Genomic DNA, 20,785 nt, shown 5'->3' on the forward strand with positions numbered 1-20,785 from the left:
TGAAATGTTTTGATTTGTTTCCTGCGGTGGTGAGTTTGTTCCTGAGCAGAGGCCATACCCTACACTGAAAATAGAAACCCTTCAGGAGAAATCATGCTCAGAGCGCTGTGCAGATGAGACTCACCAAGCAAACAGAATCTCTTTTGAAATCTCCCTCTTCAGAGAGTGAACGCTAATCCACAGGCACCAAGTGTAGTGGGAGTCAGATCAACATGATAGGAGGCAACAGGAGACGCACCTCCACTGACTGGTTTAATAGAGTGGCACATCTAACATCTAGTCTCTCATCTAGTCTCTCTCTCTTAGTCTCTAAGAGACTGAAAAATGTACCCAAACACAAGAAACAAAACAATGTTTTTGTGCTGTTTTTTTTAACATGTACTTTACTTTGGAGAGAGAAAAATGTCCCCTTCTGATGTTCTCTTGTTTTTTTAATCTTATTTTTCATTTTTTGGAATTGTTGGAATAGGCCATATTTATCACCTGTGAACCACCCATTGGTTTCCTAAGGGATGTCAGGGTGAGTGTGAGACATGTGAGTGCCTTCCTGAAGGGCCTAGTGATTGTATTACTTTAATGAGCAGAAAGGAAGAAGGAGCAGGGTTAACAATAGCTTGTGGGGAGCAGAGGCCACCCTACATCCAAACTTTGGCAGTGTGTTTTTCCCCTCTCAGGAATAAACCCAGAGAGTAGGCCTACTCCCCACCACACCCTTCTTCCTCCCCTACTCCCAGAGAAAGAACAATGTCAGGAAGACGTGTCAGCCGCTGATGTGTTCTAATGAGAGAGTGCCTCTTTTACAGACCCAGTCAGAGAACTTCATCAGTCTCCACTGGGGCCCAGTATGACAGAGTACACAGCCTCCCAACCTGTGAGCACGTTAATTGGCTATTAGCTGTAATATGTGCTTTCAAGCAAGCGGGCGCTGGCACCAACCAAACTACAGTCGTTGAGAGAGAAGTGATACAGTATGTCACGGCACTGAGCTGAGCTGTGTGGAGTTGGAGTGTAAGCTAATTGTGCATTTATTTTCACAGGAGAAGTCTTGTTCTGTGAAGATGCGAGTTGTAAAGAGCTTTGACTGTTGAAATGGGGGGGGGGGGGGGTGATGGCTGGATTGGAGTTATGTAACCTTGTAGCATGAATAGATGACGAGTGGTAGTGGCCATGTACACACAGGGAATAACAACAGGACTCCACCTCCTTATCCCACACAGTCTAGAGATTTCCTTGTCAAGAGGTGATTATGCAGTACATTAAAATAGCAGCACCATTGGTTCTTTATTTAAGTGGGAATTTCACATGTTGAAGGTAATGTTTGTGTTCTGGTCCAAGTTTTTGGGGGAAATAATTCTTGGCAGTGTGCATAAGCCAAAGTATTCCATCTGTCTATCCACATGGGATGCTGATGCTGTTCAATGAGCCAGGTGTTTCTCTTGTCTCAGTAGCACACTAGTGTCTATTCAACACCTCAGCTCACCTGAAAAGAATCCACCCAAAAACACAAATTCCTTTAATTTAGTGTTAAATAACACTAATATGTGAACAAATGTTTCATTTTGGTATTATAATAAGGTTGTTAGGAACATGGAAAATTGTTGTGGAAATCTGTTGCAGCTTAAGTCGACTACAAAATCCACAAATAAAATAAAATTGTATTTGTCACATGCGCCGAATACAACAGGTGTAGGTAGACCTTACTGTGAAATGATTAACTACAAGCCCTTAACCAACAATGCAGTTCTAGAAATAGAGTTAAGAAAATATCCAGTTGAAGAGGGAGGTGTTTAGTCCCAGGGTCCTTAGCTTAGTGATGAGCTTTGTGGGTCCTATGGTGTTGAACGCTAAGATGTAGGTGGGAAAGGGCAGTGTGGAGTGTGATTTGGGATTGCGTCATCTGTAGATCTGTTGGGGGGGTATGTGAATTGGAGTGGGTCTAGGGTTTCCGGGATGATGGTGTTGATATGAGTCCTGACCAGCCTTTCAAAGCACTTTATGGCTACCGACATGAGTGCTATGGTGTGGTAGTCATTTAGGCAGGTTATCTTCGCTTTCTTGGGCACAGGGACTATGGTGTTCGGCATATACTGTAGGTATTACAGACTCGGTCAGGGAGAGGTTAAAAATGGCAGTGAAGACACTTGCCAGTTGGTCCCCGCACACTCTAAGTACACGTCCTGGTAATCCTTCTGTCCCTGCTGCCTTGTGAATGTTGACCTGTTTAAAGGTCTTGCTGACATTGGCTACGGAGAGCATGATCACACAGTCATCCGGAACAGCTGGTGCTCTCATGCATGCTTCAGTGTTGCTTGCTTCGAAGTGGGCATAAAAGGCATTTAACTCGTCTGGTAGGCTCACGTCACAGGACAGCTCGCGGCTGGATTTCCCTTTGTAGTCCATGATAGTTTGCAAGCCCTGCCACATCCAACGAGAGTCAAAGCTGGTGTAGTAGGATTCAATCTTAGTTCTATAGTGACCCTTACCTGTTTGTTGGTTCGTCTGAGGGCATAGCGGGATTTCGTATCAGCATCCAAATAAGTGTCCCGCTCCTTGGAAGCGGCAGCTCTAGCCTTTAGCTCGGTGCGGATATTGCCTGTAATCCTGTGTGGAGTAAAGCAATGCTCTCTCTATGGACTGGCTGGCTAGCTAGCTATGTAGCTAACAAACGTAGCTAGACACAATAACACCAAAGACAATATCAGCATGTAACGTAGCTGCTGTAGTTGGTGCAGTTTGTTTAGGCGATTTTACAGCTATCAATTTAGTCTAAAATCATACCATGTTCAACCTGCAGATCGATGTGCCTCACAGAGTGGGGTCAACATTCGCAACAGCAGATATGCTTTTGAGAAGATTGAAAACGTTGCCCATGCTACATCAATGAGCAACGCGGTGCATTCTGGGCGATTCTGGGACAAGGAGTGCTCTCCTTCAAGGAGTGAATGGGAGACTATTGGGCACTAGCTCAAAAACCCAACATTAGCACGAATTTCGTAAGCAAGACATCAACAAGAACATTATAAATATTTTCCAAGATGTGAGATTAACTTGCAATCTGTAGTATCGTATAGTTTTGGAATCGTTACATAAGGGTTTTTGAGAAAAATAGGCACGTTTCTCGACATAACACTGACTTGTGTGACTATTAGCTTAGCAACTGCATGGCGCAGCATGACAACATGAGCGCGATTGGTCAACAGTCTGCTGGGTGGAGTATTATAAGGTCCATCGTTCATTGGATTCCAATCTCCTTTCTATAATATCTCTGGCAATGGCAACATGCAATGCACCCTGAACAAAAGAGGCAGACAAATAGGAAAAATGTCCTACGCCCTCCATTAAATTATAAATTTCTCAAGGTTGGAATATCGCAAAAATATGATCAATGGCTCATTCGAGAGAAGACATCCTCCAGTTATGACATCGGGCCAGAATTGAAATCGGACATGTATGATAGACGTTTCGCGATCTAAAAGTCGTATTCTTATTAACTTCCAGTGTAGTGAGAGTGACATTGTCACAATGTTGCGTCATACCGGACGGATTTTGGGGTAATAAGGTTACACACAAGGGCAATTTATAAGGGCCTAAGGTGTGTACTGAGGGTGTACATTTTTCCTATATTTTCTGTCGACAGGCAAAGATTTTGTGTTTTTGTCAACACAACTTTGCCTCAGTCAGTTACCATGTATGCAGTGCCTCAACTTGGAGGTGTCAAAGACAAACGGTCCCTGGTTGAAATATGTTCTCCCTGTGAGGCCACAAGGAGATGTAATGTGATCTCTTTTCATCTTCAGAGTACTCTTATCACGGTGATTTCTTCAGAAAGGATATTGTTAGTGTTTTGTGGGGAAAGTGTAATTGAAAATGATCGCATGATACGATAGCTTTAAAAATATAATAATACTTTGTAGTCCGTCATAACGATTTAATTGGATTGGAAAGGGGATGTAAAGGGTTAATGTAGACCTTCAGTGTGTTTTCTTCCCTCTGTCTCTGCTGACCTCCCCTCACTCTGCTGGGGAGCCATCGTCATGTATATCATCTGATAGTGTTTGATATGGTGCCTCATGGTACAGCAGCACAGATGAGAGCTGTTGAGTCTTAATTACCTATTATACCCCAGACGAGACATTCATCTCACTGAACAACTGAGGAGAACAGTGGTCGGCAGGCAAGAGTGGAGCTCTGGTGCAATGTGTCTTATTGTCCTGAAATCCCTGTTTTCCCATAATACAGCAGAAATCCTCCCTCCGTACGGTTCGCCCTGGGTTGATTCTGTGTGTTCTGTCATGGAGGTTAGCATAGGGAACACATGTTTTGCTGCAGCGTACAGACCTGCTCACTGTATCTAACTTTCTCTCACTCTGCGGTGGAACTCCTTTTGTAAACCTCCCCCTTGCCTCTCGTTGCCATAATCCCTTCGCTATATTGTGCTGTTTGCCTTCCTGAACCAGGAATAAAGGCACTTTGTGTGTCCTGTTTCCCTCTTCATGTTGTCTCTCAGCCTTCCTCCTCTGTGGATGTGCCACAGTAAGCACATGGCCCTAACTGACTTGTCCTGATGTGCACACAATGGAGCGCACTGACTGACTCACTTCACCAGGCTGGGCTGCTGCTGATAAGCTCTGGGCCTATGTTGCTGCTCTCTGTGTCTGGACCAGAGCCATCACAGTTTAAAGCAAAACCCCGCTGGGTCCCCCTTCCTGAGCCCTTCAAAACCCACCGCATACACACAGACACACAGACACACACTCCCACCCACAGAGAAACAAGCCAGGAGAGAGAGACAGGCAGGGTGTTCCTCTTCCTATTATAGGAGTTGCAGTTGTAGGTTACTTAGATGGAACCGCTCAGTATTATCTGAGGAACGCTCAACTCTGTTCTCTTGTATTGAGACTGAGTTAAGTTTGGACAACTGGTCTCGTGATTTGCTATCAACAACATTGAGCCACCATCAGTCGATACTTGTAAATTCTGAAAACACTTACCTGTACCAATGTTTGTCCTGTACCACTGCGACCCTTCCGACGTGTGCTTAAATTCATACTTTTAATAAAAACTTTTATTGAATTCAACCACCAAATTTTTCCTCATTTGTGTTGCTCATCTCAGCGTGAATGTGCTTGGTAACTCAATGTTGTTGCTAACAAATCACATGACCAGCTATCAAAACTCAGCATTCCTCAGCCAGACATGTATTGACATGCATCCTCCTTTCCTTCTACTCTCCTACTGAAACATCAGTTTATCTGCTTCATGTCATGTTTTTGAGATACCTTTCTTCTGCCTTCTACATTTTTTAAGTCTTGTTTTGTTGAACTGCGATTGGGACTTGTGTGTCAGACGAAAGTGGGATAAAACTACTAGCTATAAGCATTTATAAATATATTAATGCATTCATTTATAATTCATTACACAGACTTGGTTCATAGTGTTACTGAGTTCTCGACACTCTCCTTTGTCTTAGAGGCGATCATCACTGAATTACTGTACCATTTTTGTCAGAGAGCACTGAGCATGCAGCAGTTGAGTGGTTCCTCTAATTCAATAGGCAAATGAGGCTGCCTACATGTTTTAGGGGTTTCTGAGTTCTTGTCCCAACAAAAGAGCCTTTGGGATGACACACTGCCCATACTATTACAAGTTGCCTAGGTTACCCTGTCTGCAAAACATCAACCCCTGACCCAGCCGGCGCTCTAGCCTTTCACTCCCGAGGAAAGCGTCTCAGAAGACCTAATTAATCACCAGCACAAGTAGTCACATGAATGAGCCTGGAGGCATGTTTGCTGGGATTGGCAGACTTTTAGAACATTATCCCGGTCTGAGCCTAATCACTGTGTTCTTCTCCCATCAAGAATGGAGGCATTCCCTTGCTATTCAAAGCAACTGAAACTTTCAATGCTGTATGTTTAATTTACTGTAAGGTTCTGCTTGTCTTTTCTTAGTCAACCTTGTGTTCTTTTTCTTTGTGTTCTTGAACGTAGCCCTGTTTCTTTGTGTTCTGGAACGTAGCCCTGGCTTTCATTTTTGTTCATTGATTTCACCTGTGTTCGTTTCTCACCTGGTCTCATCAGCTCCCTATTTAGTTCAGTTCTTTCTGTTTGTATGGTTGTGAGGTATTGTTTGACCATTGCCTGCCTACCTATGTTTGACCATTGCCTGCCTACCTATGTTTGACCATTGCCTGCCTACCTGTGTTTGACCATTGCCTGCCTACCTGTGTTTGACCATTGCCTGCCTACCTATGTTTGACCATTGCCTGCCTACCTATGTTTGACCATTGCCTGCCTACCTGTGTTTGACCATTGCCTGCCTACCTGTGTTTGACCATTGCCTGCCTACCTGTGTTTGACCATTGCCTGCCTACCTGTGTTTGACCATTGCCTGCCTACCTGTGTTTGACCATTGCCTGCCTACCTGTGTTTGACCATTGCCTGCCTACCTGTGTTTGACCATTGCCTGCCTACCTGTGTTTGACCATTGCCTGCCTACCTGTGTTTGGCCATTGCCTGCCTACCTGTGTTTGACCATTGCCTGCCTACCTGTGTTTGACCATTGCCTGCCTGCGACCACGATTCCTGCCTACCTGTGTTTGACCATTGCCGGCCTGCGACCACGATTCCTGCCTTCTGCGAAGGCTTAATTAACATCTGCTGCACTCTGCGTGTGAATATACACCTTTTTCTCCCTGAGTATTCGTTACACTTACGCTACCCATCTCCAGGCATTATAGTGCCCTCCACTAATATTGGCACCCTTGGTAAATATGAGCAAAACGGGCGGTGAATTTTTTGTTTTATTTTTTATCCTGTCAATTTAAATAAAACAAATAATTTTCTCAAATATATGTGTGCCACAATTATAGGCATCCCTTCATTCAATACTTTGTGCAACCTCCCTTTGCCAAGATAAAAGCTCTGAGTCTTTTCCTATAATGCATAATGTGGTTGGAGAACACATGGAAAGGGATCTGAGACCATTCCTCCATACAGAATCTCTCCAGATCCTTCAGATTCTGAGGTCCACACCTGTGGACAATCCTCTTCAGCTCATCCCACAGGTTTTCTATGGGGTTTAGGTCAGGGGACTAGGATTGCCATGGCAAGACCTTGATTCTGTGGTCAGTGAACCATTTTTGTGTTGATTTTGAGGTGTGCTTTGAATCATTGTCCTACTGGAAGATCCAACCATGGCCCAGTTTAAGCTAGCAGAGGCAGTCAGGTTTTGATTTAATATCTGTTGGTACTTGATGGAGTCCATAGTACCATGTGTCCTAACAAGTTGTCCAGGGCCTTTGATTGAAAAACTCCCACAACATCAAAGATCCACTACCATACTTCACAGTTGCGATGAGGTACTTTCCTGCATGGCTGTCTTTCTATCTACACCAAATCCACCTCTGCCGTTTGTTTCCAAAAGGCTCTATTTTCGTCTCATCTGACCATAGAACCCGGTCACATAGAAAGATCCAGTAACGTTTGGTAAACTGTAGGCGCTTCAGTTTGTTTGACAGCAAAGGCTTTTTATGGCAAACCTCCCAAACAACTTGTGGTTATGTAGGTAGTTTCTGATCATAGTTTTGGAGACTTTCTGACCCCAAGACCCAACTAACGTCTGCAGCTGTGATCCTGAGCGATTTTTTTGGCCAACTCAAACATCCTCCTCACTGTGCGTGGGGTCAATATAGACACATGTTCCCTTCCAGGCCGATTGTTAACACCTCCAGTTGCTTTAAAGTTCTTAATTATTGCCCTGATAGTGGAAATGTGCATTTTCAACCATTGAGCTATTTTCTTCTTTCTTATAGCCATTTCCTGATTTGTGCAGCTCAACAACATTTTGTCTCACATCATTACTGTATTCTCGGGTCTTTCCCATAGTGATGGATGACTATGGAAACTTGGCCTGTGTGTCATCTTATATTTACACTACCGGTCGAACGTTTGGACATACCTACTCATTCAAGGGTTTTTCCTGTCTTTTTACTATTTTCTACATTGTATAATAATAGTGAAGACATCAACACTATGAAACAACACATATGGAATCATGTAGTAACCAAAAAAGTGTACAAATCAAGATATATTTTATATTTGAGATTCTTCAAATACCCACCCTTTGCACACTCTTGACAATCTCTCAACCAGCTTCACCTGAAATGCTTTTCCAACAGTCTTGAAGGAGTTCCCACATATGCTGAGCACTTGTTGGCTGCGATTCCTTCACTCTGCGGTCCGACTCATCCCAAACCATCTCAATTTGGTTGAGGTCGGGGAATTGTGGAGGTCAGGTCATCTGATGCAGCACTCCATCACTCTCCTTCTTGGTAAAATAGCACTTATACAGCCGGGAGGTTTGTTGGGTCATTGTCCTGTTGAAAAACAAATTATAGTCCCACTAAGCCCAAACCAGATGGGATGGAGTATCGCTGCAGAATGCTGTGGTAGCCATGCTGGTTAAGTGTGCCTTGAATTCTAAATAAATCACAGAAAGTGTCACCAGCAAAGCGCCCTCACCCCATAACACCTCCTTCACCATGCTTTACGGTGGGAAATACACATGGCAGTTGGAACCAAAAATATCCAATTTGGACTCCAGACCAAAGGACAAATTTCCACCTGTCTAATGTCCATTGCTCATGTTTCTTGACCCAAGCAAGTCTTTTCTTCTCATTGGTGTCCTTTAGTAGTGGATTCTTTGCAGAAATTCAACCATGAAGGTCTGACTCACACAGTCTCCTCTGAACAGTTGATGTTGATGTTTCTGTTACTTGAACTCTGACGTATTTATTTGGGCTGCAATTTCGGAGGCTGCTGTCACGTCGGCATAAATGATTTGGGAGACAGGTGCAGGAATGCATAATATTTTTCTTTATTAAGCCCAAATTACGGCGTGCCGTGTAAGGGCACGGGGACGAAGACCAAACAAACGCTTATGCGGCTGCCGAAGTTGCGTCATCGTCGGACGGGCCAGTTGCCGCTACCAAAGTTGCGGTGGCGTCGGACTGACCAGTAGCAGTGGCGTCAGACGGACCGGTTGTGGCGTCGTCGTAAACTTTCAACGTTTTCCGTATTGACTGACCTTCATGTCATAAAGTAATGATGGACTGTCGTTTCTCTTTGCTTATTTGAGCTGTTCTTACCATACTGTGGACTTGGTCTTTTACCAAATTGGGCTATCTTCTGTAAAGCCCCTGTATAACTGATTGGCTCAAACTCATTAAGAAGGAAAGAAATGCATTCCAGGTGACTACCTCATGAAGCCGGTTGAGAAAATGCCAAGAGTGTGCAAAGCTGTCAAGGCAAAGGGTGGCTATTTGAAGAATCTCAAATATAAAATATATTTTGATTTAACACTTTTTTGATTATTACATGATTCCATATGTGTTATTTAATAGTTTTTGATGTCTTCACTATTATTCTACATTGTAGAAAATAGTCAAAATAAAGAAAAACCCTTGAATGAGAAGGTTTTCTAAAACTTTTGACCGGTAGTGTATACCCCAGTCAAACAGGAAGTCATGGGTTACCACTTAAGTGTTCCTAATCACTCTGGTGAACTTAAAAAACATAAAATATGAATGGGAATATACTAAAGTTAGATTTTACTCATAAGAATTTCTAGGGGTGCCAATACTTGTGGCACACATGTTTCAGAGAAAAATATTTAACTTTTTTTGTCAATCATTGTACTTAAATTAAAGGTTAGATATTTGTGAATATTTTGAATGAAAGACCAAGAGGATAAATAGCAGAGATTTCTTTTCACAGCCCGTTTTGCTCATACAGTATTTACCAAGGGTGCCAATATTAGTGAACACTGCACTTTGAGTGATTGAACTGTTGTTCAAGCGACTCTCGTGATTATTCATAATCATACACCATATTTCACAATGTTCTTTCTAATTAGCATGTGACCAAATACAGTACTTACAGTAGACATTGGCTGCATTGCAAACACGTAAAAGACACACCCTTCCCCTCAGACCTCAAATTACTTGGACACTTCTAATGACGTATGAGGATTTGACACTTGCAGGACAAGGGGCGAGGAAGAAGTCATTCATTTTAAATGGACCGCCCTTGAAATGTGGCATGGAAATGTGTCACTTGTTCGTCCCACGGTTGTGTTTTCAGTAATCATGGAACCACCGGTAGTGTTGTATGTGCTTTATATGCGCTAGTCAATTATGATTTGCATTTCATATCTTGGCTGGAAGACAACGCATACTATCCGACGATATGAAGTAAATCGAAAATTACAATGTATAAGTGTGATAGCAGGGAAAGTTCCAAAAGCTAGCCAAACTAAAACATAATTACTTTTATGATTCGTGTTTTTGCCGTCATGCGCATTAACAGCACAGTTTCTAACTTATTTAAAAATTTTTTTTACTTACACTTGTATGTAGATGTTGGTTTTAAGTTTTGGTATACTTTTCTTAGCGGATCTACAATCATCGCGAAGTGAATTATGGGGTGTTTCAGGCCCCAGAGTGAACAGAATTGTACATTCGCACAGTTGTCAACTTCCCTTGCTTGGCTAACTGTTTGGACCGACGGCAAAGATGGTCGTGGGGATTCCACCAAGGGCATAAGGCCAGGGTAAGTGGAGGGGAGTGTGTCTTTTAATGAGTTTGAAACGCAGAGAATAACAAGGTTGTTTGTTTCATAGGAAAGTCCAATGCCGCTCTGCATACATACCACTGACTCAAGTAATAGGATTAAATGCTATACTTTGTCACCATAGCAGGCTAGCAAGGGCAGAGATGCTGCACTGATTTATAATGCAGTACTGTGTTCCTGATAAAGACCTTTACCTACAGATAGACAGACCATTGGAGGTACTGTTTCCTGTCTCTGAAAGTATACCATTCAATCTGAGGTAAACAATAATCAACCATCTGCTGTTTATTTTGAGTTTTAGATAATTCATTAAAAGCACATATTTCCTTCTGAATTTGTTGAATGTATAACAGTAGCATTACTTAATGTTTATCTATTCTTGGTTTGGAAAACACATTTTTGATACCTGGAAAAGAAATGGAAGTGTTTCCCCCCCCCCCCCCCCCCACTGTTTAGCTTAACATCCTTTCTGTGAAAGGGTAATGGTTCATTGTCGTGCTGCCATCAAACAGATTCTCATAGTGATGTTTCAACTCTAGTCTAATTCTCACCCCATTTTTTTTCATATGACCTCATGTTAGGGGATATTTAATTTGGCTTGTCAAAGCAATTGTTTTAGTCTGCTGAGTTGATCTGGAAATAGCTGGAGGCAATCTAGATTTGTTTCCCCCTTGACATTTTGTTTGGTTTCATGTTAATTACCTATTTTTTTTCTTACAGTATGTTGTTACCCAGGTTTCTGAATAAAACACTGTATAATAGTACATTTGGATATGAGTTACCTTATTTTTTCTTCATGTAGTTGTCTGGGGAGTGTGCATCCTATCACATGCCCACATCTGACAGACCATTCAGCCCAGGGACCTCCCTGACCCCACAGTCTCAGTGTCCTGACCGGTGCCTCTGGAGCTGTTCTCCTTACTGTTCTGTTACAATGGCCGTGCACACTCTGCCTTGTTTTGTCAAATCAAATCAAATGTTATTTGTCACATACACATGGTTAGCAGGTGTTAATGCGAGTGTAGCGAAATGCTTGTGCTTCTAGTTCTGACCATGCAGTAATATCTAACAAGTAAACTAACAATTTCACAACAACTACCTTATACACACAAGTGTAAAGGAATTAATAAGAATATGTACATAAAAATATATGGATGGCCGAACGGCATAGGCAAGATGCAGTAGATGGTATAGAGTACAGTATATACATATGAGATGAGTAATGTAGGGTATGTAAACATTATATAAAGTAGCATTGTTTTAAAGTGGCTAGTGATACATGTATTACATACATTTTTTCATTGTGTTAGTGATGGCTGTTTAACAGTCTGATGGCCTTGAGATAGAAGATGTTTTTCAGTCTCTCGGTCCCAGCTTTGATGCACCTGCACTGACCTTGTTTTCTTGATGGTAGTGGGGTGAACAGGCAGTGGCTCGGGTGGTTGTTGTCCTTGACGATCTTTTTGGCCTTCCTGTGACATCGGGTGGTATAGGTGTCCTGGAGGGCAGGTAGTTTTCCCCCAGTGATGCGTTGTGCAGACCTCACTACCCTCTGGAGAGCCTTACGGTTGTGGGTGAGGCAGTTGCCGTACCAGGCGGTGATACAGCCCGGCAGGATGCTCTTGATTGTGCATCTGTAGAAGTTTGTGAGGGTCTTAGGGGCCAAGCCAAATTTCTTCAGTCTCCTGAGAACCAGTGGGCTTCAGTCTCTCACGCTGTCTGTGTGGGTGGACCAATTCAGTTTGTCTGTGATGTGTACGCCGAAACCAATGACTACTCAGTGACATCCCCAACTCCCTTGTGTTACAAGGTTTTGGCTAAACCCCTTAAACAATGACTATCCTCCTGGTAAACTTGAGCCCACTGCGGTCACCATGTGAGATGTGTATTTGAGAAGAAATAGGAGACCTTGTAGGCTTAAGGTCTTCACAGCGGCCAGAACAAAATGAGCAGATTGAAAACCTACAGCATTTCAGTTTGATTTTCTGCAGTTTTCTCTTGGATCATTCTGGATCTATTGAAAGCTCCTAGATAGACACACTACACTGAACCACCATAACATAACCTTTTCCACTGATCCCCCTTTAGAGTAATTTATGATGTAGCGACATTCAAGATTGGCACAAATGTATTGAGTCTTTTTTCTTCTTGTCTTCACAGCGATCATAAATGTCATCGAGCTGTACAACAATGTCACATTCAAATCACACTGCAGCGTTCAGCATGACAGAGCTTTCAGATGTATCCTTCTGTCCTCACTCTAACAGTGTAGAATCCCTCCACACTGGGATTTAAAGGAATGACTGCATTAAATGGCAGCCCTGGGGCATACAGTGTGTGGCTGTGAGAGTCATAGAGGAAGACGCAGGATCTATTTCAATTCAATTGGAATCCAGGAGTAAACAGTGTAATCACATGTACCAACTGTCTGTCTGTTTGACAGATTTAATGTTTCACTCTATCACGCTCACTGGAGCTTTCATTTTTATTGGCTTCGTTAAATGTGTCTTTGGTTTACAAACTACTAGCCTCTGGCTGTGTTCTCTGAAGGCTCACATCACAATGCTTGACTACATCTTTCTCAGTGACCATGGAAATCTATTATCTTGAAAAGCTGTATAAATGAATACAGTCTCTTTTCTATCGCAGTATATGAATGAAATACTATACAATTATTTACTCAACATTCTGAACTGTATATTGATGTGAGTATTGTTACTGCTTTCTAAGGTGTGATAGCTGTGTGGACATAAGCAGTGTAACGTCAATTCTACTATGTCTTCTAACGGTAGTTACATTGACCTTGTTATTGCAGCGTTCCTCTCACCCTCATTAACAGGCAGGGTCTATGTGTGGCTGGTTTATACAAATATTCATTTTCTCTCTCTCTCTCTGGCTCCCACAGAAACCCCCCTGAAAGGAGAGGATGTTCTAGGAGACAAATCGTTTTCTGACTCGTCCTTGTTTGCCCACTGGGGTCAGGAGCTGAGCGCTGACAGCCGCAGGGTGGCCCTGAAGATGTTCCAGTACTACGGCTACAACGGCTACCTCAGCGACCGCCTCTCCCTGGACAGAGCCATCCCAGACCTCAGACCTGATGGGTACGCTGAACTATCTGAATGAACCACTGAGAATATCACCCACTTAAACTTCTGCTGTCCCCCCAAGTCATACCAGGAGCCCAGGGGCTAACAGGACCTTCATATCCAGACTGTCTGAATTCACTATGGTCTTACTATAACACACTAGTTGTGATAGTTTGGGATACAGACGATACGGAAGAGCACACATTAGAGTCCCCACTTGTTTGACTTTGTAGAGAGCATAAAAAACACAGCTGCCTAGTGGGTTTTCATGTTGAGAATATGCCTCTGCATTTGACTCAAGCCCTGTTTTGACTGGCAACCCAGAAGGGAAGTGTTACTTCAAAACAGTGGGGTGTAATTTTACCTCTCATAATTACCAACTCTTGTCTACCCAGTAGGAGCATAAAAGACCCTCACTCCCCCTCTCTGTCTCTCTGCGGCTCTCATACAATAACATTACATTGTGAAAAGTGTCATATCTTATCCCATTGTTTGCTTCAGATGCTTTAATCTGGATCACACTGAAATACACGTATTGTTACTGTCACATCTGCTGTTGGGTTTGGAGGTCTGCCAGGGACATTAACATAACAACCACCTCAACATTGAGACCACAAATTCCCCAGGCGTCTGAGAAACAGACACATCTTTTTAATATAGCTAGAATGTTATTGCTTTGAATGTGCACTTCTCTAAATCAGGTCCCTTCTTTCCACACGCCACTCACATCAGGTCTGTTTTCTCCCCAGGTGTAAAAACATCACGTATCCATCTAACCTCCCTCAAGTTAGCATTGTGTTCATCTTTGTGAACGAGGCCTTGTCCGTCATCCTGCGTTCCATCCACTCTGCCATGCACAGGACCCCCTCCCACCTCCTCAAAGAGATCATCCTGGTTGACGACTACAGTGACAACGGTGAGCATCATTAGACTGTATTGAACTGAAATGACCCATGATGAAAGTGTATTGCAATCAAGTGTTTTGTCTGAAGCAGCCGTAGCTTGCCCATATTTTGTTTGATTGCCTTTTCCTTTGAGAACAAGAGCGGCGGTACTTTTCTTTCGCTCTGGGTCTTGGCTCTGTTGGACTCCAGTTTATAAGTGGGAATCTTCTAGTCTTAGTCTGCAGGAAACAAAGGGGTAATTACTATCTTTCTATAATCTAGCTCTTTAATGTCCTTAATTATGGGCTGTGCTCACTGGATTTAAAGGATAGGTGAAAGAATAGTAATTAGCAGGAAAAGCAGGGAGATCTGCCTGATGGTAGATTACCATCCAGAGAGGTAATTAAGTATTTTGAATTTTATTATGGCCTCCCAGCTGTGTGAGCTCACTGGTTCTGAGATCTGTCTCAAACTGTGGTTTAAAACACCAGCTGATCCTATGGAGTCTCACCACAAGCACACAGTCTTTTAAAACAGTGCAGCCATATCGGTGAGCGGCCTGTGTCTACTGTTACTAATGACCACCGTCACACAGTCTGGTGTGGATGGGAAGGCTGATTAAAGATGACGCCAGCTGTGAGATGGAAGCAAACATCCTGCTGTTGTAGAGTTTGTGCAGGACTACATCACTAAAATTCAATAATGCCAGCTATCAGTTGGTGTAGACTGGTGATTGGAGAGAATGCTGATGGGTGGGTCAGTGGGTTGAGGTCAGCCAGAAGAACCTCATACTCTCCCTGCTGGGATAAGAACTAATTTAAAGATACCCCTCTTTCCTTTTTTCCCTCGTCTCTTTTCTCCTCTCTATCCGGTTGTGCACTCAACCTCCTGCACTCTTCTGCTAATCCCTAGGTACCTGAGGCACACTTTATTGCCTCAGTGAGCTGACAGCCTCCTGGGACAGTCCATTATTACCTGGGTACTGGGGGGTAGGCTGAGTGCCCTTATCTGGAGATGCCATCTGTTTCCCACCTATGTGAGGTGAAATTCCAAAGGTTGTTGCCGTCCTCCCTCAGCTCAAGTGGATTACCGTGTCCCATGGAATCTTTGATTTTATCATGTAATTGGGAGGCAGAGAGCAGCCCCTGAGGTCCCTCAGGAAAGCTAGTCGCGCCATGACATTTTACTAATGGCATTGCAACCTGTTTGCCAGAGCATTCTGTCAGATTTACTCTGATAGATTTATCCTTATCATTATCGTCATGATTGCTAATCTTATCTCTACTAAACGTTGTCAGCCTGTTGAACCATGGTGCTGCTTAGGCCGTTTCAGGGGGTCACCATCTAGCTACTGTCCTCCAGCACCAGGAGCATCATAATGTGAATCTCTGTCTGCAGAGAGAGTTCTCCTCCACCTCCACCCAGCATTAGCATGCAGGAGACACTGTGACCATTGAGGGGAAGAAGGGCCAATTTACCTGGCTGATTGGATGATGTACCCGGCCTGAGGAAGACATGTCTCCGTGCCACAGGGACTCTGACAGGTGTCCAATCATCTGATTGATTGGAGGAAGGATCAGGATTTCATTGGAAGCCAAACAGAATTTGGAATGGCTGCCAATTACTTCTCAATGTATCAACATTGAACTACACACTACTGTATTTTAGGATAATTGTAAACAGCATAACTTACAGTATATTGTTTGGAATGTTGTCGGTCCTTAGTTGAACCTGTCATCTTGTGTATTTCACTGTATTCAAATCAGTATGAGGTCATCTGACAGGGTTGTATCAGAGTGAGTTTCTAAATGATTATCCTTACGAACAGGCAATGAGAACCCCTTAGGCACATCCTAACAGCCTTGTTATCCAGCTACTCTCCATTGCAGGGAGAAAGGCTGTATATCACAGGGCTAGAGAAAGAAGCATGAAGGAGGAACCATCTTTGTCTGTCCACTCTCTCTGTCTCTCTCTGGTCCCTCATCATCTTCTCTCAGACTCCATACATCAGTCTCTCTAACGTATGCCTTTTCTCTCTCTCTCTCGCACTCTCTCTCACACTTTATTTTCTATTTCCCTCGCTGTCTCTTGGTCTGGGCGGAGTGATGGGGATTTGTTCATGTATTACATTCACAGCCCTGACAGAATTGCCAACCCGAGCTCATTTTGAGTGATGGATGGCAGCCTCTGTGTCTCTCCAACTCCCAGCTTTTAGCTACAGAACATACAGAAACTTTGACTCAACAACAAGGATTGGGTCCATCCCCCCTGGATTATAAACTCCTCAACTGTGCTCGATTTAGAAAGACACATTTGGAATATAGGAAACGGCTTAACAGTGAGCTCCAAAAGTATTGGGACAGTGACAAATTTGTTGTTGTTTTGGCTCTGTACTCCAGCACTTTGGATTTGAAATAATACAATGACTATGAGGCTAAAGTGCAGACTGTCAGCTTTAATCTGAGGGTATTTTCATCAGCATAATAAACAAGCAGACAGTCTGCACTTTAACCTCATGGTCATTGTATCATTTCAAATGCAAAGTGCTGGAGTACAGAGCCAAAGCAACAACAAAATAGTCAGTCCCAATACTTTTGGAGCTCACTGTATATCATCACCTATTCATTATGCTTCTTATACAGATGTAAGATCTTAATATGAGTTTCCTACAGCAGGATTTAAATGTTACATTTTTTTATTTCACCTTTATTTAACCAGGTAGGCAAGTTGAGGACAAGTTCTCATTTACAATTGCGAGCTGGCCAAGATAAAGCAAAGCAGTTCGACACATACAACAACACAGAGTACACATGGAGTAAAACAAACATACAGTCAATAATACAGTAGAAAAATAAGTCTATATACAATGTGAGCAAATGAGGTGAGATAAGGGAGGTAAAGGAAAAAAAAGGCCATGGTGGCGAAGTAAATACAATATAGCAAGTAAAACACTGGAATGGTTGATTTGCAGTGGAAGAATGCGCAAAGTAGAAATAGAAATAATGGGGTGCAAAGGAGCAAAATAAATAAATACAGTAGGGGAAGAGGGAGTTGTTTGGGCTAAATTATAGATGGGCTATGTACAGGTGCAGTAATCTGTGAGCTGCTCTGACAGCTGGTACTTAAAGCTAGTGAAAGAGATAAGTGTTTCCAGTTTCAAAGATTTTTGTAGTTCGTTCCAGTTATTGGCAGCAGAGAACTGGAAGGAGAGGCGGCCAAAGCAGGAATTGGTTTTGGGGTGACCTGAGAGATATACCTGCTGGAGCATGCTACATGTGGGTGTTGCTATGGTGACCAGCGAGCTGAGATAAGGGGGCACTTTACCTAGCAGGGTCTTGTTGATGACCTGGAGCCAGTGGGTTTGGCGACCAGTATGAAGTGAGGGTCAGCCAACGAGAGCGTACAGGTCACAGTGGTGGGTGGTATATGGGGCTTTGGTGACAAAACGGATGGCCCTGTGATAGACTGCATCCAATTTATTGAGTAGGGTATTGGAGGCTATTTTGTAAATGACATCGCCGAAGTCGAGGATCGGTAGGATGGTCAGTTTTACGAGGGTATGTTTGGCAGCATGACTGAAGGATGCTTTGTTGCGAAATAGGAAGCCAATTCTAGATTTAACTTTGGATTGGATATGTTTGATGTGACTCTGGAAGGAGAGTTTGCAGTCTAACCAGACACCTAGGTATTTGTAGTTGTCCACATATTCTAAGTCAGAACGGTCCAGAGTAGTGATGCTGGATGGGCGGGCAGGTGCAGGCAGTGGTCGGTTGAATAGCATGCATTTAGTTTTACTTGTATTAAGAGCAGTTGGAGGCCACGGAAGGAGAGTTGTATGGCATTGAAGCTCGTCTGGAGGGTTTTTAACACAGTGTCCAAAGAAGGGCCAGAAGTATACAGAATGGTGTCATCTGCGTAGAGGTGGATCAGAGACTCACCAACAGCTATAGCGACATCATTGATGTATACAGAGAAGAGTCGGCCCAAGAATTGAACCCTATGGCACCCCCATAGAGACTGCCAGAGGCCCGGACAACAGGCCCTCCGATTTGACACACTGAACTCTATCAGAGAAGTAGTTGGTGAACCAGGCAAGGCAATCATTTGAGAAACTGCCGATGAGGATGTGGTGATTGACAGAGTCGAAAGCCTTGCCCAGGTCAATGAATACGGCTGCACAGTATTGTTTCTAATCGATGGCGGTTACGATATCGTTTAGGACCTTGAGCGTGGCTGAGGTGCACCCATGACCAGCTCTGAAACCAGATTGCATAGCGGAGAAGTTGCGGTGGGATTCGAAATGGTCGTTAATCTGTTTGTTGACTTGGCTTTCGAAGACTTTAGAACGGCAGGGTAGGATAGATATAGGTCTGTAGCAGTTTGGGTCAAGAGTGTCCCACCCTTTGAAGAGGGGGATGACCGCAGCTGCTTTCCAATCTTTGGGGATCTCACACGACACGAAAGAGAGGTTGAACAGGCTAGTAATAGGGGTTGCAACAATTTCTGCAGATAGTTTTAGAAAAAAAGGATCCAGATTGTCTAGCCTGGCTGATTTGTAGGGATCCAGATTTTGCAGCTCTTTCAGAACATCAGCTGACTGGATTTGGGAGAAGGAGAAATGGGGAAGGCTTGGGCGGGTTGCTGTGGGGGGTGCAGTGCTGTTGACCGGGGTAGGGGTAGCCAGGTGGAAAGCATGGCCAGCTGTAGAAAAATGCTTATTGAAATTCTCAATTATAGTGGATTTATCGGTGGTGACAGAGTTTCCTATCCTCAGTGAAGTGGGCAGCTGGGAGGAGGTGTTCTTGTTCTCCATGGACTTTACAGTGTCCCAGAACATTTTTTAGTTTGTGTTGCATGAAGCAAATTTCTGCTTGAAAAAGCTAGCCTTGGATTTTCTAACTGCCTATGTATATTGGTTTCTAACTTCCCTGAAAAGTTTCATATCACAGGGGCTGTTTGATGCTAATGCAGAACGCCATAGGATGTTTTTGTGTTGGTTAAGGGCAGTCAGGTCTGGAGAGAACCAAGGGCTATATCTGTTCCTGGTTCTAAATTTCTTGAATGGGGCATGCTTATTTAAGATGGCGAGGAAGGCATTTAAAAAAATAACAGGCATCCTCTACTGACGGGATGAGGTCAATATCCTTCCAAGATACACCGGCCAGGTCGATTAGAAAGGCCTGCTCGCTGAAGTGTTTCAGGGAGCGTTTGACAGTGATGAGTGGAGGTCGTTTGACCGCTGACCCATTACGGATGCAGGCAATGAGGCAGTGATTGCTGAGATCTTGGTTGAAAACAGCAGAGGTGTATTTAGAGGGCAAGTTGGTTAGGGTGATATCTATGAGGGTGCCCGTGTTAACGCTTTGGGGTGGTACCTGGTAGGTTCATTGATCATTTGTGTGAGATTGAGGGCATCAAGCTCAGATTGTAGGATGGCTGGGGTGTTAAGCAAGGCCCAGTTTAGGTCACCTAGCAGCACGAGCTCTTAAGATAGATGGGGGCAATCAGTTCACATATGGTGTCCAGAGCACAGCTGGGGGCAGAGTGTGGTCTATAGCAGGCGGCAACGGTGAGAGACTTGTTTTTAGAGAGGTGGAATTTTAAAAGTAGAAGTTCAAATTGTTTGGGTACAGACCTGGATAGTAGGACAGAACTCTGCAGTAGATTGCAACACCGCCCCCTTTCGTCGTTCTATCTTGTCTGAAAACTTTGTAGTTAGGGATGGAGGTTTCAGAGTTGGTTCTTTTCCTAAGCCAGGATTCAGACACGGCTAGGACATCCGGGTTGGCAGAGTGTGCTAAAGCAGTGAATAAAACAAACTTAGGGAGGAGGCTTCCAATGTTAACATGCATGAAACCAAGGCTATTATGGTTACAGAAGCCATCAAAAGAGAGCGCCTGGGGAATAGCAGTGGAGCTAGGCACTGCAAGGCCTGGATTCACCTCTACATCACCAGAGGAACAGAGGAGGAGTAGGATAAGGGTACGGCTAAAAGCTATGAGAATTGGTCGTCTAGGACGTCTGGAACAGAGAGTAAAAGGAGCAGGTTTCTGGGGGCGATAATATAGCTTCAAGGTATAATGTACAGACAAAGGTATGGTAGGATGTGAATACAGTGGAGGTAAACCTAGGCATTGAGTGATGATGAGAGGGATATTGTCTCTAGAAACATATTTGAAACCAGGTG

The 20,785-nt window shown here is 43.6% G+C and overlaps 1 protein-coding gene across 1 annotated transcript in view; it reads left to right on the forward strand.

The window, feature by feature from the left end:
* Positions 1–20,785, forward strand: part of LOC115113634 (polypeptide N-acetylgalactosaminyltransferase 18-like) — an 87,638-nt gene that overhangs the window by 21,347 nt on the left and 45,506 nt on the right. The window contains exons 2-3 of the mRNA XM_029641495.2: positions 13,534–13,729; positions 14,464–14,630. Coding sequence (XP_029497355.1) covers positions 13,534–13,729; positions 14,464–14,630 — 363 coding nt within the window. The remainder of the gene's footprint in view (positions 1–13,533; positions 13,730–14,463; positions 14,631–20,785) is intronic.

The sequence above is a fragment of the Oncorhynchus nerka genome, linkage group LG28 (assembly GCF_034236695.1).
Source record: "Oncorhynchus nerka isolate Pitt River linkage group LG28, Oner_Uvic_2.0, whole genome shotgun sequence".
Classification (NCBI taxonomy): Eukaryota; Metazoa; Chordata; class Actinopteri; order Salmoniformes; family Salmonidae; genus Oncorhynchus; species Oncorhynchus nerka.